The sequence below is a fragment of the Cydia strobilella genome, chromosome Z (assembly GCF_947568885.1).
Source record: "Cydia strobilella chromosome Z, ilCydStro3.1, whole genome shotgun sequence".
Lineage (NCBI taxonomy): Eukaryota > Metazoa > Arthropoda > Insecta > Lepidoptera > Tortricidae > Cydia > Cydia strobilella.
The window spans coordinates 52,298,012-52,320,917 of NC_086068.1; the positions used below are offsets into that span (position 1 = coordinate 52,298,012).

The window sequence follows — 22,906 nt, forward strand, 5'->3', positions numbered from 1 at the left end:
TTAACTATGCAATCTATGCATGTGTCCTAAGTCCTAATCTTTAACGCATATTTTCGGAATCAATAGTTAATGAGCTTGCTACTACAGGGTGATCCAGGCCCGTCGGGACCACCAGGTCCCCTAGGCCCCGTAGGGCCGCAAGGATCCGTTGGTGAGCCGGGCCCCCTGGGGCCACAAGGATCGTCAGGCATACCCGGCACTCCCGGAGAAGTCGGCACCCCAGGTGACATGGGCAAAGATGGACCACCAGGCCCACCCGGACCCGAAGGGAAGGCGGGACCCGTTGGATCACAAGGGCCACATGGTCGCCAAGGGGACACGGGATTACCTGGAACGCCGGTAAATAAAGGCTTAATTTATAGGATTATGGGGTCACATTAACTGCTAATAAAAATGCGAGCAAAATAGAATAGGGGATATTACTGCAATGTTCTGCCACCAGAGTGCAGGACTAGCCTTTTTAGTAAACCATAGAGTAACTTATACATACTTTAACAGGTTTTTGACAAGTTTCAGAGATAATAAAATATGACATTGATGCATCAAGGCGGTTTGCTTACAGAGGACTACCGGGAAACGCGAATCCCAATAATCGCTATCTGCCTCTTTATCACTCGAATATGCAAGAGTGACAGAGATGTTAGATAAAGAAATTTTCTTGTTTCACAATAGACCCTCAGATTCTGGTAGTGGCGCTCTGGCGCCCCCTACGCAGAGTTTCGCGTAATATTCCCTATTTGTTAGCCAAAAGCCAAGTTAGCAAAAACAAAATAAAATTGCTCAATACGAAGTCATTAGTAAATTACTTCTTATTCCGATTATTTTTTAAGTATTGCGAAAACCTAGTTAAACGAATTCTATTTACAGGGAACTCCGGGCCACAAAGGAGATATAGGTCCCCCTGGACTCCCCGGGATACGAGGAGAAAAGGGCGAGCAGGGTGAAACCGGTCACGACGGCCCCATAGGACCGCAGGGACGAGAAGGTCAAAGGGGGTCTCCGGGACCTGGGGGCCAAAAGGGAGAGATCGGCGAACCAGGACCACCAGGTGACAATTTTTTTTAAATATATATTCGGATGAGTCTTCAGTCTCTGGGCCGGTTCTCAAAGAGCTGTACTAGTAAATCATACTCGACGACTTCTACTTCGGAGCATACAACGTCAAAAATCGACAAAGATTACACAAAGACACAACAACAAACAATTCCCGACAAAATAATAATAAGTTAATAATTGATTGACAAATAATACGTACAAACTTGAATAAGTAACCTCCATCTTGTTACTCTTTTAGGTGCAATCGGCAGAGACGGTCCACCCGGACCGCGAGGCTTCGGCGGCTCGCCGGGACCAGTCGGGGCCCCGGGCGAAGACGGCGACAAAGGCGAAGCGGGACCTCCCGGCGAAAAAGGATTTAAAGGCGCCGCTGGCGAACCGGTCAGTTTGGGAATGATGAAACCACTGGCCAAGTGCTTGCATAGTATACCTACAGTACAGGGTCTCTTACCTTACCTTCTACAAGTTCCACAATTCAACAGTTGCAATTAGTTCAGGCTTTATTATAAATTAAATTATAATAAAGCCTCCTTAAAAGAACAATAAGGTCCTGTATACATATTTTTGGCACTTTGGCCGTGTCGATATTTAATACCTTGACTGTACAACCAACATTTTCTTTATCATTACATAGTAGAAGAAGACTTTATTCTCAATGTTACTTTACAGGGACCCCAAGGTTCCCCAGGTATACAAGGTTTACGCGGGGAATCCGGGTCTGTGGGTTTACCTGGCGAAAAGGGGCCGCAGGGTGAATCAGGGCCGCCTGGAACCCCCGGTGCGGATGGAGTGCGGGGACCTTCAGGCCCCCAAGGCCCTGCCGGTCTTCAAGGGGATAAAGGACACCAAGGATTCAAAGGCGATAGGGGAGATATTGGACCTAAAGGTCAGAAATCCAATTTATCAGCATCCAACCACTCCGAAGAGCGTAATCATATGACCCGATTAAATGTGATATCACTAATGTTTTTTTGTTAATGTAGGACCTACCGGACCTCCGGGTCCGATTGGTTTGCAAGGACAGCGTGGCTCCAAAGGTGTACCGGGTGAACCGGGATCTCGGGGTGCTGAGGGGCAACGTGGAGAAGTCGGGAACCCAGGTGCCCATGGACCGTCGGGACCACCTGGCCCTGAAGGAAAACTGGTGATCAATTAATTTTTAACTAATTTTAATTTGTTATTTTTCATCCCCACAACTTTTTACAAACTTCTACGTGGTTAAGTTATTTTATTAATTATATCAACTAGGTAGTACTAAACCTAAATAAGTAGTATCTATAGTACTTAAATTTAGTTCCTATACGTATATATAACGTCCTTGCATAGGATTTCGCCATCCACAGTACCTATTTAACATTACCTACTTTTCAATACTTTAGGGTCCCAGAGGCCTCGCTGGACCAAAGGGAGACGATGGTCCGGTAGGAGTTCAAGGAGAAACAGGACCAAAAGGCCCAATGGGCCCTGAGGGCCCGAAAGGAGACACCGGCCCGGCAGGCTTCCCGGGTGAAAGAGGCGAGCCGGGCGAACAAGGCATCAAGGGCGAAGTAGGGGCCGACGGTCCTGAAGGCAGCCCTGGCCCCCCAGGCCCTCCTGGACCTATTGGACTCGTAGGAAAACCAGGAGAAATTGGCTTACCAGGCAAACCAGTAAGTCATTCGAATGCTTATTTTAAGAATTAGTTGCTCTTGACAATTTATTACGTGTCACGCGGACGGCCCGCTGCTGCACTAGAATTTGCGGTCCTAAAATTCATGATTAAAAATACAGGTCTTGAAAATTTCAAAACTTTAGTTTTTTTGTTCAAAAAGGTACAAAGGAATGGTAGCATTCGATTCCTTACATTTTATCAGAAATAAGATTGTACGGCAACTATACACATAAACGCAATATTTCAACGATAAAATCGCATTTTTTTGTTTTCCATACTAAGATGGGTTAATTTTCAGTGGTTGGACGATAATTCACTTATCCTTTTGCTAATAGGGACGTTTTGTGAGTGAACGACTATCGAGTTACCACTTACGACTATAGGACGTTAACTATCATTTCTGACTTTTCTGTTGCTTTAATGCAATGGGTCCCATATATACATTCATTTGATTCTAAAAACAAACCAGGCGGCCTAGCCAAGGTGACGATCGCTTTCGCTTCGCTATCGAATCGCTTTGTCTCTCTATCATTCTTCCATATTAGTCTATTAGTGTGACGTGACAGTGACAGTTGCGTTTCGTTCGCTACGTAGCATTAGCGATTGGCATGTTGTCTACGGAGCCTGAAAAAATTGTCATCAAGCCTATTTTAGTCCGTTCAGACAAAGTTTATACTGAAGTTTGTACGTGGTACTCTTAGCAGTGACAACATTATGTTCGCGCCATACTTAATGTAAAACTTGGCGGGCGACTTAGACGTACTTTATTTATCTATATTTTATAATAATTTATTCCACAGGGCGCAGAAGGCAAAGCTGGCGCCCAGGGTAGCCCGGGAGTTCCAGGCGATAAAGGTGATCGCGGGCTTCCCGGGCTGTCGGGAGAAACGGGACCAGCCGGTCCCCCCGGTCCCCCAGGAGAAGAGGGCCAGCGTGGTATGCGGGGGTTACCAGGACCTAACGTGAGTGTCCGTTCTACTCTTTAGTGTGAGGTTATGAAATGGACTGTATATAATAAGATTAATAAGGCACGCGTGACGTGACCATTTTATCTCTGTGTAAATTAGTAGGTACATAATGTTTTGTAGCTCTTAAGACTTACCGAAGCTTTACTTGAGTAGACGCTTAGCTTACTTATATAAATGGGTCAAAAACCTTGGGGTAGACCATCAGTGTCATTTCTGTGGGTACTTCATCATCATTGGCCACAGCATCTTGACAGATGATTGTTGCAGCGACAGTTTATTAAGAAGAAGAGGTCTGTGCGCCGTCGGAGATCGGAGGTGCGGCACATCTTTTCCTGTGGCTGTAAAGTCCAATCGCAGCACGACACTTTCTGCCACAAAGATCGCAGGTGAAACGCGAGTCTGTTGGTGGTTCCTATGAAGCCCAAAGTCTTTTCTGCTTTAAATCATCTAGCCAGACGTCATGCTTCGCTACGCCATCACGTAGAAGGTTACGCCATCCCGCTCTTTCAAGGGCTTACGTTTACCAGATGTTCGGGTCGATGCTAAAGGACAACATGTCCCGCTTGCAGGAATCACAAAAGTTAACAAAATGCATTTGCTACTAAGACAAATGGCGGTTTGAGATTCGACAAAATACAAAATAATAATAACTCGGGGCTTTATTAAAAATGCCAAATGAATTGCAAAAATATCCTTAGGTAAACGATTATTTTTTATGTGTTTACATTTTATGTATTAATACTTTCTTTTTACTCGCGCTGAAGTAAAAAAAAAGGCGGTAGGTATCTACATTTAGGCTGAGAGACATGTTTGCTTGTTTGTTCGGGTGTTTGTGCATACAAATGAACGTTCCTAAATAAGTATCCATAATTTAGTTGCGGTCTTCTGTGAAGTATTTGAGATACTCTAACGATGGTTCTTAGACAGGATTAATTTGTGCGAAGTGCGCTGGTATAATTTTATAGGGAGCTAAAATTAGATTGCCTCAAAAATGTATATGTTCGTTGAAAACAATATTTAATCCATATTTTAGGGTGAAGTAGGAGCACCGGGAACTACCGGGCCGGAAGGCCCAGCAGGGAAGACCGGACCGCCAGGACCCCAAGGGCCACGTGGAGAGAAGGGAAACACGGGGCCTAAGGGCCACATGGGCGACACCGGGCGGATGGGCTTGAAGGGCGATCAGGGCGACGTCGGGAAGAAAGGACCGCCCGGACCAACTGGGCCTTTGGGACCTAAGGGAGACACGGTAATCGTTTATTTAACACTATTATGGGAAAGGTGTTGATTTCTTCTTCAGTCTATATTATTATACGTAGCGCCAGTAAAATAGATATTTTCATTCGATTTTTTTTTAAATAATCTACATTTTGAATTTCAAAAAAGAGCTTATAAGTATACACGAAAATTCTGTAGTGTTGTAAAACAACTAACTATTTACTATTAGGGTCCCGAAGGTCCGCAAGGAGCAAAAGGCGAACCAGGACTAGTAGGTCCTGTAGGTCCAGAAGGGCCTCTGGGTCCCAAAGGTTCGCCGGGCCCTGAAGGCAGGCCGGGGCAGCCCGGGCCGCCGGGGTCGCCGGGTCCGCCCGGCCCGCCGGCGCCCCCGCCGCAGCTGCCCGCTGAACTGTTCGTGTCGTCGCGACGTAGACGCAGCATCAAGGATGATGAGTCGACCACAGATGCCGATATTGAAGACGGTAAGCTGGTCTTCCACATCGTATTAAAACCCTAAAAACTGAAAACACGCGACGATTTTGGGGCAATGGAAATTAGAAATGCCACGAATATTCGGCAACTATTCGGTATTCGGCGACTTTGCCGAATATTCGGTATTCGGTCTAATGTTGCATATTTTTCGGCTGAATACCGAATATCTAATGCACCTACCTAAAAAGAAAAATTACACAATAAAGTAATGTTCAACCAAGCCAAGTTCAACCACAGCGCGGACACGTTATACATCAAAAATCATTTGCGTTTCTATGTGTGAATGGCACGTCTGTACACGCGGCATGCGTCATAGTGTGAGTAAGTGGCTTAAAAATAGTACTGAGCGGCCGGCAAACGGCCGTCAATCTGCTGTCGCGGGGTGAGGTAATTCGAGTCGGGGCGGGGCGGTGCGTGGCTGTTCTGTATGATAATACTATTACCTATTCTGTGCTTCAACCCAAGATGACACCGGCGTGCAACGCATGTAGCGGACCCTTCTACCAAGCCCGCTGACCAGGCCGCTTTCCCTTTAACAGCCACGCATTCCAGAAATTCCAACGACTATTTATTTTTTTAGGGTTCCGTACCCAAAGGGTAAAAACGGGACCCTATTACTAAGACTCCTCTGTCTGTTTGTCTGTCTGTCTGCCTGTCTGTCTGTCTGTCCGTCTGTCACCAGGCTGTATCTCATGAACCGTGATATCTAGACAGTTGAAATTTTCACAGATGATGTATTTCTGTTGCCGCTATAACAACAAATACTAAAAACAGAATAAAATAAATATTTAAGTGGGGCTCCCATACAACAAACGTGATCTTTAGCTGTTTTTTTGCGTAATGGTACGGAACCCTCCGTGCGCGAGTCCGACTCGCACTTGGTCGGTTTTTTTTATTAGTTTATAAACTATAATAACATACATATAATAAAAATATACCCATAGCAATACTGTTCGTTCAATTTATTTGGAATTATAGCCTTGGGACCACCTTGGGACAGCAAAAAATACTCATTAGAATTTACTACGTCATTATTAGTTTATTATAATAGGATAATTTATAATAATATATATAATGAAAATATACCCATAGCAATACTGTTCCTACCTCCTGCCAGTAGCTTGGGACTGCAAAACGTTCATAGTGGGTACAAATCAGTTTGATTGTACATGAGGTCTGACGCCACATCAATACCTACTCCGAGAACGATTTGTTGCTGTTTTATGTGTGCTTATAAACAGTAGGTAGTAGAGCAATGATAATTAAAAAAATTTTTTTGATGTAATCGTTGACGTCATCTAACTAGTGTCGTCTCGAGCACGGTACATCTATTGACCGACGTGACGAATCCTCACATAAAATTATTAATCATCTTCTTTTATAATATCGCTTTATTAGTTACTTATCTTATTTCACCATTCATAACCTCTAGATTTAATTTACATCTAATCTATTACAGAAGACATCGACTGGGCCAAAGAGATAATGAACGGCGTGCTGGCCGCGCGCACGGCGCTGGATGCGGCGCGGCGGCCGCGCGGCTCGCGGGGCAACCCCGCGCTCAGTTGCAGGGACTTGCGGGTCACACATCCTAACTCCACTGACGGTATGGCGGTCTTAACAGAAGACATCGACTGGGCCGAAGAGATAATGAACGGAACTGGCCGTCCGCACGCCACTGGATCCGGCGTCCAGCGCGGCGGCCCAGCGGCTCTCGTGGGAACCTGGTAACCACGCGCTCAGTTGCAGGGTCTTGCGGGTTACCTACGCACTTAACTTCACTGACGATAAGGCAATCTTCACGTTTGCGGATTTGCACATCGCTCCGTAGTGCAAGCGGGGTATCGCTATCGCTATATAGGATGATTTCGGGGTCTTATAGCTAGAGAACATGACATCATACAGAATTAAAAGATGAGCTTATGATGTTGTTAATTATTATTTATTACCAATAATGTGGATTATTTTTCAGATGACAAGTAGAAAAAAACATTTTTGCATACAATTTGGTCACCCTACTCAATGTGACGTCTTGTCGCTTTCCATACAACGTATGTCAAAAGTTTAGGGTGACCATGATTACTTAGTATAAAATTAATCTTACTTGAAAAATAAGAAAAATTAAACTAATTATCTTTTAATCGAATATGTACTACCATATGGTAATGTGGATCAATTACAGAGTCAGAAAAAGTGGTTTCGGATCACGACCCAGATATCACCCTGTATACATGTTTAGCACTCTCTTGTTCACATACCGGACAGGCGTGCGGATAGAGAGGTAAATAGACTAACAAACGCAAGTTTTATTTAGTCGTATGGCATTAATACAATTCATGGTCTCTTTACAAATTAATATCTAGATTCTTCACCCAATTGGCTGCGTTTTCGCTTAGCTTAAGTAAGTCCAAAGGATCTCAGTCCTTTGTACTTTCTTTGTAGGCATAGGCGCTCGTGGAAGTCGTGGACAATGTGGTAAATGGACTGTACTGTAACTACAGGCCGCGTAGCCAACGTGCCAATCGCTTACGCTCCGTAGCGATCGAAACGCAACTGTCACTGTCGCACTAATGGAATGGAAGAGTGATAGAGAGACAAAAAGCGTTTCGTTGTCGTGGCGATAGCGATTGTCACCTTGTCTAGGCCGGCAGGTGCTCCACGGTCGCACTTCGGTGTATCTCGCCACTTCTCCGGATCGCCCGCTTTCAGTACGGAGTCTATTTAGTTGACACCATTCCCGTCTCGGAGCCGAAAACCCATGCGGTTTGTGGGTGGGATCGTAGCTGGCATGGGATGCCCTGGGAAAGTTAGCAATCCATGTGCTCTCTCCATTTATCCTTGATGCTGCTCTCTTTAAGCTCCTGTGCCGTATTGTATGGTGGATGTCGAGATTTTAAGCGTAGCCTAGGCGGACCGAAAAATTCTGAGAAGACAACAGCTTTGGATTTGAAGCAATTTTGTTTGCATCTTTTAGCAGGGCTTGTTGTCTCCTAAGATGAGGCGGAGCAATGGGGCTCAGAACTGGCAGCCATTGTGTCGGAGTGGACTGTAATAGTACCGGTTATGCACCGCATGGTTTTTCCCAGCTGGACATCGACGTTCTCCACATGCGTACTATTGTGCCATACGGGTGCGCAATATTCGCCAGCGGAATAAACTAGGCTGAGTCTCGTCGTACAAAGCATAGATTAGTATATGTTATTACTGTAAGTACAAAGCACATCAGCGCTGGCTCCCCAAGTAGTTCCCATTAAGTAGTGAGTGACTATAGGCCAGTCTGCCCCGCGAACACTTCCAATCCAGCCCGTGAAAAGAGAGGGGCAGCAAACTGTTATATATATAACTAGCGACCCGCCCCGGATTCGCACGGGTAGTTCAACTAATTTACACAAAACCTTTACAAATTATACTTATAAACCTTCCTCTTGAATCACTGTCTATTAAAAAAACCGCATCAAAATCCGTTGCGTAGTTTTAAAGATCTAAACATACATAGGGACAGACATACAGACAGCGGAAAGCTACTTTGTTTTATACTATATGTAGTGATATGGGGTAGATCTAAGTTTACATGCGCCGACTAGAGGGTGGTTAAACATTTTGTATGTCAGCTTGTCAGTTCCGAAATACACACGATTGAGCTAACGCAGTGTTTCATTGCTGCTCTAAAATATACCTAAAGGGGCCCACTGACTATCAGTCCGTAGGACGATATCGGCCTGTCATTTGTTCGGAACTGTCAAATTTTTGTTCTAACTGACAGGCCGATATCGTCCGGCGGACTGATAGCCAGTGGGCCCCTTAAAAGACCCTTCCAATATTTCCTAGTTACATATATAATACAACCATATACTTAAACCAAGTTTTGGCCTACACAAATTTATCTAAACTGCAGTGTGGCCCTCGGGTCAAAAAGTTTGGAAACACATCCCCTGTAGCATAGTCATCTAATCCACAGGATATTACTGGATCGACGCGCGCGGCGGCAGTCATCCGGTGCGCGTGTACTGCAGGGGTTTCTACACCTGCCTGTATCCCGACGCCAAAGAACCCGCCACGTACAACGCTTACGGATCTGCGCAAAAGTTTTCACAACTCGACCACGGGTACCGGGTAAGTTTACTGGTAACTTAACCCTGTCACCACCATACACATACAATTTATAGCTTATGAATATAAAAATAAAAAAAACAGTATCTCACTCTAACATAAACAACGCAAGCCCATTTACATTGTCAACTTTTTTCTATGGATCGGCCGCGATACACATTAAGTACTCGACAAGGACGACAAGTAGGTAAGTAAATCAACAAAAGCTCCTGATCACGTGATCTCGATTGCTACGGTTATTCTAGTCTGTAAACAGCTTAGGTAGAAAAGAGTTTTTATTTAAATGAAACTAAACATAAGAAAATGTAATAAATTAACTTACTTCTAACTAACTAACTAACTCATTTGCAGATAACGTACGAGGGAGAGGGTACTGCCTCTATACAACTGAGATTCCTGAGACTTCTATCCAGCGGAGCGAGACAAAACTTTACATACACGTGCGTTAATACCAGGATTGAACAAAGGTAATGCCTAATATTGTCTTCGGTTACCGCGATAGTTACTCATGAAATAAAACTATGAAAACCGACTGACCCCACCCGTTGACCACGAACGCTGTAAAGGGTTCGAAACGTCGGGATGTATTATAAATTCAATATACGCGATATAATCCGTTTTCATAGTTTTATTTCAAAGGTAATGCCTATTCATTTTAATGGTTGTGCTCACAGTTAAGTACCTATGTAATGAATAGGTACCTGATATATCACAAAGGTGCCTACACCTACACCTTACAGTAATACGAGTATATGCCATGCCTATAATAGAAAGGTCTACACGAATCACCGCCCCCATGCCCCCAACAGGCACAAATGAGGATAAAACTATTTCTATCTGTCTCCGGCAGTCACAGATAGTAATGATGCTTTCCCAACTGGACCCACGTCGGTTGCGGGGCGAGGACATATGGGAATACAATACATGAATACCTACACCACATGCAACTTATATGATAGAAACTCGTGTTAAAAGTTAAAATGCGTTACCACCAGTTACCTAAAAGAAGTTTTGTTAAATGCCGTGCGGTTAAAACGAGTCTTAATTTAATACGGTGACGTATTGTATCCATGCAGTATATGTGTAAGTAGTAGGTACTAAAATATGTATAAATCTTATATATTTGTATCTATATTATTATTTTCAGATCGGACATTCCCGCAGACTTGACACAAATTAACAATATTAAACTGATTGGTCAAAACTCATTTGAATTCAGAGAACCAATATTTCTTAAGGACGAGTGTAAGGTAATTCCTAAAGTTCTTTAACTAAATAAGAAATACGGAACCCTAAAAACCGGCTAAGTGCATATCGGCCCATGCAAATGCCCGGTGTCGACCTGTCGACCAACAAAGGGTCGGTAATGAGCGGAAACGGAGGCAACGGATTGAGCGGACAGGAGTAAAATGGTAGGTAATGAGCGGAAATGGAGGCAACAGACTGAGCGGACAGAAGTAAAATGGTAGGTAATGAGCGGAAACGGAGGCAACGGACTGAGCGGGCAGGAGTAAAATGGTAGTGCACTTCCCCTAAGCAAGAGTTTCAGCTTTTGCCTTCCACTGGCAGCGGACTTCGCGGAGCGAGCGAGATGGGAAATGATAGCATACAACGCCATGACACAGCGGACATCGCGATGGAAGTGTTCCTATGATAATCTTTAATAGAAAAAAAAACCGACTTCTCAAAACAGTTTGAAATGCCATATAAATTATAGGCTGATATTTAATTATTGATCACCAGATATAGTATAATTAATCCATTTCGTCACGTTTTTCTAGTAGCATTTCGTTTCTATAAGGGTCCATTTTATTATATTTTTTGTTAGGAGGGAAAAATGCATTCCGCATACCAACCGGGTGCGGGGGGTGTCCCGAGTGGTTATATGGGACTCCCGTCTAGGCTAACGAGGCCCACGGTTCACCCACTAAAAAATCCGCCATATGCCGCCTCGCCGCCCTGTTGGTGGGGTTACGGGAACGCTTAAGTAATCATCCGCGACCCCACCGGCGGCAGCCGCCCACGAGCGGCTCCTTCGCGAATGCCCGAAGGCCCTTCACGCTAGGCGCGCCAGATGGTACGACGCGCCTTCCTACTCGGCTTCCGTTCTGCATTGTAGCGGACCCCCTCGAGCCCGCCACAAGGAAGCCACGGGCGCCAGAAATTTCCCTGGCGCCCGGCGACAGATCAGGTCTATGGTTCTGCCGCAAAACCACAACTCGGCTGCAGAGGACAGGGAGAACGGCAGATCGTAACACCGACACTCCTCTTCCTCTGCAGCCCCACCAACGCCGCTACGGCGGAACGGCCCCGCCAAGTTCGCAGGGGATAGGGAGAGTGGCGCATCGAAATACCATCACTACTCCCTCCCCTTCCTACCTCCCTGCGATCCCACCACGGCCGCCGAGGATAGGGAGAACGGCTTACCGCAATACCGATACTCCTCTTCCTCGACGGCCCACCTTCGGCGCATCACAAGCGGGCTAAACCAGCCCACTTGGAGCGTCCTCCTCGGGCCAGCCCGCGCCTCAAACAGGCCGGCCCTGGTTGCCTCTTCGCTTCACCGTGGGTGACAAAGCCACGGTTACTAAGCCCCTCCACCACGACAAGGTGAGCAACCCGCGGGGGGTTCTTCAAGGGTCCAGTTCTAACCTAACCTAACCCACTTCTCTGATAGCAATTCGGTTCTGTGAGGCCGCAGTTCAAACCAGGGATGTTGCGGATGCCGATTTTTTGACATCCGCGGACGCGGATGCGGATGTCGAGATTAGGCACATGAAAAACGTCAAATATTACACTAGTCATTTTTATTTAAAAAAAAAACGTAACAGCATTTGAACAAGAATATAGGTGCCCCACTATCGCATTACTATACTTAAGTCCAAATAAAACAAACTTTTCACTTCTTGTCGCTGTCCGTCATCTGCTAAAGTGCTAGGTCGACGAATCACAAAAACTAAACGAGATTCCTATTGGCTAATGACGAAATTACCTAGCACTTACGCCGCCGCTAAGACGTTCCTGTACCTACCTGTTCCACATCCGCATTAAGCTCCGCATCGATTTAATGCGGATGCGGATGTTGAAAATAATGCGGAAGTTCCGCGGTTGCGGATGCGGATGCGAATATTCGCAACATCCCTGGTTCAAACCTTAGGTTAGGTTTGAACTGCGGTCCTCACAGAACCGAACCCACTTATCTAGTAGCATATCGTTTCTGTAAGGGTCGCAGTTATAACTTTCCGGGTTCGAGTTCAGGTCCGGGTCCGGGTCCGAACCGGGTCCGTGTCCGAGTCCGGGTCCGTGTCCGGGTACCAGTCCAAGTCGAAATCGGCAAACGTGTACTATGCGTCGTCGAAGAATTCCGTTCTGATCATCATCAGCAGTTCCACTCAATCAAATGCGACAGTTTTTAATGTAAATGCTTCATTTCCGGATGAAAATATAAAAATCTCCATACGTATGCCTTTAAAATTTGAGGAGTTCCGTCGATTCCTTATGGATCCCATCATCAGAACTCGAGCTTGACAAAAATGTGTCTTAAAAACTTAACTTGGTTAACAAACATAACGAAGAGGACACTAAGTCAGGTCCAGTTTTAACTGTGAACAATATTATGACTGTTTGTTAAAAGATCCAACGAAATTAGGGCTACCTATACCTAGTAGCAGCATTGTTTAGATAGTGTAGTGCACATTTGCCTTTGGCACCAAAGTTTTAGGGTTAAAAATTCTAGTCCCTTAACAACGCATTTAACCCGCTCGCCTTAACCGTTTGAATGCCACACCTATCGTGAGTCGGTGCGTCTTCGTAAACCTTGTCAGAGACGCAAGGTTGATACAACAGCGTCAGCGCTCTGTTTCTAACTGAAACTACTATGTCAAGTGAACTATTTGCCCCGGTCCCCGTCTTCGCTACACGCAGAAATCTATCGTCAAGCCCTTTAGTTAAACTGTCAATTGTATTATAGGTAACGAGGCAGGCGTTCGAAATAGCCTCACGAGATGCCACCTACAGAATAAGTGGCATAAAGTAATTGTTTTATTTTGCAGACTGGCAAGGGCGAAGTAGTATTAGAAATCAAGACTTCTCGGATGGACCGGCTGCCCATAACGGATTTCCTACCGCGAATGTTCACGGACGCCGAGCACGACTTCTCGTTCGCCCCGGGGCCGGTCTGCTTCAAGTAGCGAGGACGGCTTTACTATGTAGGTACTTAAGAACCTTTGTAAATATTGTAAATAAATTATTGTGACGACTGATTTTTCTTGTCTTTCTGATAACAGTACCTTGTTCTCTATATAATGTACTTAAATCAGCTGTAGCTTCCCTTTTAGACGGAGCATTGACTTAAAATACCTACCTACAGTGCGGGTGGATATAATTTGCCTTGTCTGTAATTTGCTGTACAAAAAAGTCTGCCAATTTTTGAGGGGGAGGGGAACGTCAGAATAGCCATGTCAGATAAACGTCAGTCCATACATTGTCTATGACCATTGGCCGACTAGTTTCGACAGAGGGGAACGCCTGTTAATGGCTACTCCGTTTGGTTATATCCTCTAAGATCAAGACCATCGTCAAAACATAGTATTACGGCCGCTATATGACGGCACCGTTTTTCTAGGAAACCAGAGCTTAAGACGAGTTATTCTTAATTTTTAGTTAGGTACGACTGGTACGAGTACATTGCATTTTAATAATGTATAACACGTTCTTCATCAAAGTTACATCGTGTCTTCGAAGAAAAAGTTTAACGGCAGGGTACTCGATTGTCGATAATGAGGTACCCTAGAACATAAAGCGTATTTTTTTTAAGTTATCGCTGTAATTTGTAACTTTTGTACAATTATTAGGGAGACCTACCTCTATCACTCAAACGTAGGCTCATGGACATGTGCATATTTCCAGTCCTACGGTGCTCAGACTGGGTCTTTGACGAAAACTCAGCAGTCCAAGCTCGGGGTTTGCCAGAAAAGTATGGAGCGCAGCATATTAGGTGAGAAACTTAGGGTACGCATCCGGAACACCACGCTGCGCTCTAAAACTCAAATAATAGATGTAGCTCGGAAAGCGGCCAAGTTAAAGTGGGACTGGGCTGGTTATGTCTGCCGCATGCCGAATGACATGTGGGCCAAAATAACCACAGAGTGGATGCCCCATAAGTCAAACCGGGGATCCGACAGACCTCGTCGGCGATGACGGGATAACTTGGGACTCCTGCACCACGCAAAATAGGCGCAATAATATGACGTCGAGTTGCGGAAACCAAGCCCGCGAAAACCTGGTGTGACTGGCCAGATGTAGCTCAAAACAAACAAACAAACAATACACACGATTATTTTAAATGTCTAGAGACTGTTTCTGAACAACAAAAAATTTAGTTAATTTCGACTTGATTTATAAAATCATTGATATCTCGGTATCTATAAGCGACAATGTACATACTGTGACTAGCCATATGCTCTATCCATAAATATAAAGCAATTAAATACTAAGAAGCCTTAGATTCAAAATAAAATTAGTTATTTTTTTATAATATTCATATGGGCTAATGTCGATTTATTTGATTTTATCTTTCTCTAGGGTTTTGACAAAACATTACAATATAAATACAATTGTATTAAAGTAAAAACAATAAGAAAACTATTAGACAAAATCTTAGAAAATAATATCAACTTTTGAAAACAACGCCATCTGTGGGCCGAGTGAGAAATTCAGTGCATTATGATGTACGTATAAAAGTATTGACTATCGAAACATTATCAACGAGCTGTTTCACGTTCAAGTGGTTGCATAAGAGGGATCATAGATGGCTCTGATTAAGGTATTACATCGTGGTCAATCAAAAACATATCTTATGTATGGGGAATAAGGGTTACGCGAAAGACACGTTGTTACGACTTTTTGTTCTGAGAAATCGAGTGTTCGCACAGGTGCATGTTGTCCAACTTATGTCATTAAACAAAAATGAGACTTAAATTAAAGGACGTAAGAGTTATATTATGAAAATTGCAATCTTATATTTGGTAGGTAAATTCTAATGTAACCATAATGAGACCGTAATGCAACCATAATGCTACCATAATGCGTCCATAATGCGGGCAGACTTTCTGAGAATCATGTCGGCATTACGCAGGTGCACCGCAGGTGTTATTGAAATGACGACAAATGAAACCATATAAAAGGGAGTAGGGAAGGATCAGAATTCAGTTTTACTTTGTGCTTCAGGACCGACAATTGACTCTGGTTTAATAGTGTTGGAAAAATTACTGGTGGGTGGAAAATCTCTGTTCATTTTTCTAAGTGTTTGATTTTATTTAGGACAAGACTTAGTCCTTGACCTGATGAAGTTAGCCTTTGGAAATTGTGTCTTTGTTTGGCTTTGCGGAAACTATGTTTGTTTTCGTAATGGATAAACTTTGATACTATCGAGCAGTGTGTTTCCACTTTTGCTATTAATTTTAACAGGAGTTTTGTAATGAAGGTTTAACGTCTAGTGAAAGCTCTGCCCACAATATCTATTATTTGGTTTTACTGAGGACAAACGTCTTCAACAAGGCTAAGTTTAGAAGATGTGTTATGTTTCGGACGAATGGGGTCTATGAACTCATATCGTTTGGACTTAATGCATCCGAGCTGAGTATTTCATTATCATTTTATGCCTTCATAAAATAATAATCTAATTAAATTGTTTTCATCAAATATTTGCGTTATGATTGATTATGTAAAATATAATATCTATATGACATAATTTATAAAGTAATAAAAATTATTTGTTTGAGAATAATATCAGAAAACTCCTACTTGTTTCTCTTATGATTCAAAGCCAGATCAGTGTCTAGACAGACAGTAGTCTAGCCTTTCACTTGCTATCCAAAACGGTGACAAACGGCAAATGGAAGGAGGTCTTTCTTTTACCAAGATGAGGGTGTACTTGGCGCTTTCTCTTTACCAACATAGAAAGCGAAATATCTCTCCCTCCCTGGTCTCCAATGCCCAACTGTTAGACTAAAGCGAGGGCATCACGTGCGTGCCATTGAGTGTAAACTCTGCTCGTTTGAAACCTACAGTATTTGGAGGTCTTGTATTTTAAATATATTTATATGTGCCATTTATAGACATAATAGGGACCTAATCTATCCAAGTGCTGTCCCTGCCTCTGTGCAACCCGCCTTGGAGGGGATTAAAAACACAGGCCGTTTAGTTTTGATGTATCAACTTGGCCGGTTGAACGATTAGCTCTCTAATTAGGGAAATCACTTGCGTGTTTTTCAAAGTACTAGGTCTATGGTAAGTATGATCTGTGCTTTGTTTACACTAGAATAGGCCATTGTATTAGGAATAGGGTAGCTTCACACTCACCATTTGTTAGAGAGTTAGGGTCTCTTTTAATGCTTGATCTAAAAATCTGACATATATATTTTTCTTCATTATCCTGAAAAGCGTACGTGTAATAGGCAAGGGGTTTAATTGCCTAGATATTCCTATTTTATAATGTATCTGCGTAAAAAGGTATTGTTGTATATAAAATCTTATACTATTTGGTTTTATTTTGCTAAAATTTCTAGTGTTCTGAGGTAGAAGCGAGGTACTAAATATTTCATTCTGGTCTCCAAGGTATATACAAAATAAATTCCTAAAATATCAAGCTGGGTTTAGGTATACATACCGTTCTGGAATAGAAGAATGGTTTGTTTTAGGGATCCCTTGGCAGGCAAGAGCAGTCCAATGGGAGGAGTCAAGAGTGGAATAATGCTCGACTTGATATTTCTGTCTCATAAAAATATAGTAAATAACTGTAGTGCTTCGTTTGTGCATCAGAAAGGCTAGAAAGAGTCTATACTTTCAGTTCTGGGAAGTGGGAAAAGGGATTAGTATCCCTAGCTTTTGAACATAAAAAAAAGAAGTAATTTTGATTGACTGATGATTCTTGGCGCTTCTTTCATCAGATCATCTAGGAATGCTTAGGTTGTGAAGCGTTGGTCTTAGCCCGTCTGGCTACAATGTTAGGATAGGTGACCCGATTGATGTTTTGGATTGGGATAAGGCTTTCTGACCCGCATCGAGCATGCGAAGCAGTACGTGTGAACTCACACATCGTTTAGAAGGTGATAGTATAATTATAACTTTTCCTAAAATATTAGGGATTAATTGGGCTTATCCTGGGAGTGCTGCTTCGTATGTTATCCCGAAGGCTTAATAGGCGTAGCGGGACTTCACCAAAAACATTTTTAAACTTATTTTACTAACAACAATTTTAACCTCATACTAACCATGTCTACTGCAATTACCTAAATAACGTCATATGTAGTATGCCTTTAACAGCATTTACATTACACAAATAGATTTAACTAAATTGTAATATTAATTTTATCACTGCGCTCGGGGTTCTATTTTAGAGTCCTTCTCTACGCTCAGTATTCAATTATGGAATCCTTCGCTTAGTTTAAGATTCGATGTACGCCCTCGCCGTAAGTGCGTCGTTTTGCTCCCTTGTGACTCGTTTTACTATTTCTACTCTTGTAACTATTAAAATATTCCTGAAAAATTATTCCTTAGTGTCATAATAAAATATATCTTCAGTACCATAAATATTTATTCCTTAAATTAAGGGTCCAAAATATAGTTGTTACTCATTAAAGAATCTAGGGTTCCGCGGTTCACTTCGAGGGGTTCTAACGCTAGACTAGACGATCACATGGCCAAATTTTAGAGGTAAATTCTTAAGGGGTAGATTTTTAAGATTTAGAATAAGATTAGTTTTAATGGTAATAGTTGGGGTGGTGACAATACCTAATAGTAGGTACCTTTTGATTGAGACTGAAACAGGATGAATACCGGGAGAGTAAGAAAAAGTGAGTCGCATAGCAAATAAATTTATTACTTACACATAAAATTAGCATGCATAAACAAATATTAGATTGGTATCCTACTGTATTTAGCACCAGTGTGCGGCACTGTGCAGTGCGGTACAAGCATTTTTATACCTACTGAATATGCTTGTGCCGCACACTGTTGGGATCCCGCCTTAAGGCTCTATTTCCATGTAGGGTCAAGCCAGCCAGGCGAGCTGCATACGTCAGTCGGCTTGAACATACAGAGTTCACAAACATCTTTACAAGCCAACGTTATTATTTATTTATTGAATAAAATGGCAGCCTCACAGGCCCTTAACCGATAATCTAAATTTAAAACATCTGGTTCCGCTTTCGGTTCCGATAAAACCACATCCGTTACATCCCTGATTTACACGCATCACGCATCTGACAATGACACTGACACTGACAATAAGGTCGTGTATATATATTTTTGGAATGTTGGCTTGCTAAGATGTTGGTGAACTCGTCATGATGTACGTACGAATCTACTTGGCGAAGTCCGATTTGTGGTATTATTCAATTGATTTCAGATTAGCGAATTTTACAGTAACGGTAAAAAGTCTATCTTACTGCAGGTACTAATTCAAAAACTCATGAGGTTAGATTTCGTACCATGAATACAATAAATGCATAGTCATCGCAAGATCACAACCCATCTACGTCCCACTTCTCATCCGCCGACGCGAGTTCAATAAGGATTGGGGAGTTTTCAGACGCATGTATAGAAACACAACTATAATCCATGATAAATATTAAATTTCTTTCTTACTTTCTATTTGAAAAGTAGGGAATATGGAACTTCCCAACAATTTAATTGCTAGGTAGACTGACTTTGCCTTCATAAGACTTTAGTTTACAAATATCATGACATCATAATTTCATCACATCGGGCGAACGAATATCTATATACTACAAATCGGCCCGACATCTTAACTTCGATACATCAACCATTAAGATTAGGTATATGTGATACAAAGTATAAAATAACTAGCTAGTCATCTTGAGTACCTATCTCCTTGCATATTATAGTAGGTTCATATTTTTCAAACGGCATGGGCAGCAGCAGCACGGTGACACATGTCATTTCAACACAATTTACAATTACCTACAACCTTAAAACCTAGGAGGATATAAGCAAACGGAGTAGCCATTAACAGGAATTCCCCTCTGTCGAAAATAGTCGGCCAATGGTCATACACAATGTATGGACTGACGTTTATCTGACATGGCTATTTTGACGTTACGCATACATTTGACGTTCCCCTCCGCAAAAATTGGCAGACTTTTTTGTACAGCGAATTACAGACGTGGCGGCTCCGTTTGGTTATATATCCTCCTAGCTTAAAACGCAAAATCGCTAAATTATATTGAGATGACAGGTGTCACCATACTCATGCTGTTTGAAATGGCAGTGGTTCATGGATGTACAGTCAAAGGCAAAAACATCAATCCAGACAATGCCCAAAAATATGTGAACACGACTTTATTGTCTGAGGTGTAAGAAGAGCGTGCACATACTTTTGAAACTTTGGGAATGTGCCCTTGACTGTATATGATCACACATGACTACACACAACATCACATGTGTCGTTTAACTTCAAACTCGGATAAATCCATTCGACCCTCATAGGAAATATCTACCCTCCACAACACCTACCCTAATAGTACCTTTTCTCAATACCAAAATCGCATAATCTGACATTTGGATTTATCAGTTTGAAGTTAAGCGACTCACACGTTAAAAGTTAAAATATACCTACCTAAACGCTATCAATCAATATTAGTGACATGAAATATACCCACAAATACGGCTATACAGACATTTGTAGCCATCGACTATAAACCAATAGGAGCAATCTTCAAATCATCATCACAATCCAGGTATTACCCCGTCCAAGAAACGTATAAAAATATTACACAAACATTGTAATTTCACTCCAAAGGCACCTCCTAGAAATTTTCGTTTCACTGACATTCATTTTATTATTGCCGTTTTCGCCACCTCTCAACTGCACATAGTCATTAAAACAATTATATTCCTAGTTGTAATGTTTAATTTATCATTCACCCCTTTTGATTCTTTACAGCTAATACTTACAAGGAAGGGTACCCAAATGTCCGGCTCTGTATATGTTATAGAGTAGTTTAAAATAACAGGCACGTATTTTTTTAGCTGCCCAAACTCAACCTTCTTGGAGAAATTGGTCTCCAAAGTATTGAAAAGTGACAAAACCCTCTAACTTCTGTAAAGAGTTTTGTTCAAGCAAATTGCTGGTTTGATTATATGTTGGAGAACATGAAAAAATAATGGACACGTGTTTTGTTATTTTGGCTCAAACACATATTTTACAAAAAAAACACACACTTTAATGTTCACACGTTGCTGGGCGCCTGCAGCTTCGCGTTCACCACGACACCGCCTAACAGGGTATTCAAATGTACACTTTTAGGATATTTGACGTTTTAAAATTGTTTTGGACTTGATGTCCAAACCGGTTAACAACCATGACAACATTCTTCACAGCTGTGAACTTTTATAATTTCATGATAAAAAACTAATAAAATAACCAAAGTGAAGTTCGAGAGAAACGATGAGAAGTGTGACACTTTGAAGTGTTTCTTTTTTTGTAAAATATGTGTTTGAGTCAAAATAAGAAAAGACGTGTACACTATTTTTTGTTTGAGATATAATCAAACCAGCAATTTGCTTAAACAGAACTCTTTACAGAAGTTAGAGGGTTTTGTCTTGGTTTTGTCACTTTTCAGTACCTTGGAGGACAATAGGTCGAGTTTAGGCAGTCTTAAAGGTTAAGGAACTTATAGTTATAAGCCTACTTTTTGGTTTGTATCAAAAGGTGCTGTACGAGCCAATAAATACAGGACATCCCATCGCTATGCGACATGATAGCAAAATGCCTTATTCGCATATTATAATTTAGAAACAATATTTTGCGTTATATAAATCTTTTACTTTTAAAAGTATATTAAGATTTAAAAACAAGAATTGTCACATTTGGGGACCGAACTGACTATATACACTTAAAACATTAAAACATATACATGATAATTTTAAAATAATGTCTTAGAAATAACAGCATTTCAAAGTAACGTACCTGGTAAATATGGTACAAGCCTAGAATTATGTAATATGTTCATAAAGTATATACAGTACCTAATAATATTTTGTAATATTTTGAGCTCATAAATAAATCATAGGAAAATCTTATTTCAATTTATCATTGAAAGTATTTTTAATATTTCTAAGGCCATACATTTTTAGCTACAGTGATATTTAGAATTAGGGAGAATAAAATAAGAACAGGTTAAAAAAGCATTGGCGAATTAGGCATTTTTTTCCTAAAAGTATTTATGAGATGAAGTAGAACCATGAAAATAAGAGTAACTCATGGAAATATTAGATGTGTACCATAACGCGGTAATCTCATATACAAATACACAATACACATCCGCAAACCTTTAATTACTCTTTCTAATTATAAAAACAGTGTAGATTTAAATTGAAGTGATTGTTGAAGGTGAGTCTGCTGATTCCAAATTAATATTTATAAACACCTGTTATACTTTCTTACTTAAAATGTCGTAAGTATTGTTAAACATGCAATTTATTTCTTAACATACGACAAAAGTATTCTACCACGTTTTCAAATAAATGTAAATAACTAGCGACCCGCCCCGGCTTCGCACGGGTAGTTAACTAATTTACACAAAACCTTTACAAATTATACATATAAACCTTCCTCTTGAATCAAATAAATCGATGTTATAATTGTTTTACTTTTTTCCCATAATCAGCAAACAATTACGTAACACATAAATATTAATTTCGGGCAAAAAGAAAAAAATGATAATGTAGTTTTGTAGGGAACAGAACTGGTTATGCATAACAGATGTTAGGTTTATTTAAGGGTTAAATGTTTGTTCAAAGTAATAAACATTTAACCCTTAAATGCATGTTTTTTTCTTATATCTCCTTAATTTCTGGAACTATTTTGAAAATAATTGTTTTGATTGTAAGAAAGGTCAATGCGGCAAATCCGTTGCGTAGTTTTAAAGATCTAAGCATACATAGGGAAAGACGGACAGACAGCGGAAAACGACTTTGTTTTATACTATGTAGTGATATTCTCAAGTAAATACGTAAAACATAAATACACTATATCCACAACACGCAATCACACTACTTTTAACATTTAAATTAATTTAAACCCTCGAATAGCTGATATATGGGCAGATTTTCTTTAACTGAAAAAGCCAAATTTCTGTTTTGCTTGGTTACATCACGAACCTCAATTTAAATACCAGAACTGCTTTAAGATGACTTGTTTTTTGCGTATTTTTAGGGTTCCGTACCTCAAAAGGAAAAAACGGAACCCTTATAGGATCACTCGTGCGTCTGACTGTCTGTCCGTCTGTCACAGCCTATTTTCTCCAAAACTACTGGACCAATTAAGTTGAAATTTGGTATACATATGTAAGTTTGTGACCCAAAGACGGACATGTAACGTAAACAA

General features: G+C 41.5%; 1 protein-coding gene across 1 annotated transcript in view; it reads left to right on the top strand.

The window, feature by feature from the left end:
* LOC134753938 (collagen alpha-1(I) chain-like) overlaps positions 1–13,757 on the top strand; it is a 55,261-nt gene extending 41,504 nt beyond the window's left edge. Inside the window, exons 19-32 of the mRNA XM_063689925.1 lie at positions 88–339; positions 868–1,048; positions 1,295–1,437; positions 1,726–1,942; positions 2,040–2,200; positions 2,436–2,705; positions 3,508–3,669; positions 4,709–4,924; positions 5,123–5,375; positions 6,845–6,991; positions 9,344–9,498; positions 9,847–9,962; positions 10,643–10,745; positions 13,548–13,757. Coding sequence (XP_063545995.1) covers positions 88–339; positions 868–1,048; positions 1,295–1,437; positions 1,726–1,942; positions 2,040–2,200; positions 2,436–2,705; positions 3,508–3,669; positions 4,709–4,924; positions 5,123–5,375; positions 6,845–6,991; positions 9,344–9,498; positions 9,847–9,962; positions 10,643–10,745; positions 13,548–13,685 — 2,514 coding nt within the window. The 3' untranslated portion in view covers positions 13,686–13,757. The remainder of the gene's footprint in view (positions 1–87; positions 340–867; positions 1,049–1,294; positions 1,438–1,725; positions 1,943–2,039; positions 2,201–2,435; positions 2,706–3,507; positions 3,670–4,708; positions 4,925–5,122; positions 5,376–6,844; positions 6,992–9,343; positions 9,499–9,846; positions 9,963–10,642; positions 10,746–13,547) is intronic.
* Positions 13,758–22,906: the final 9,149 nt, after the last annotated feature.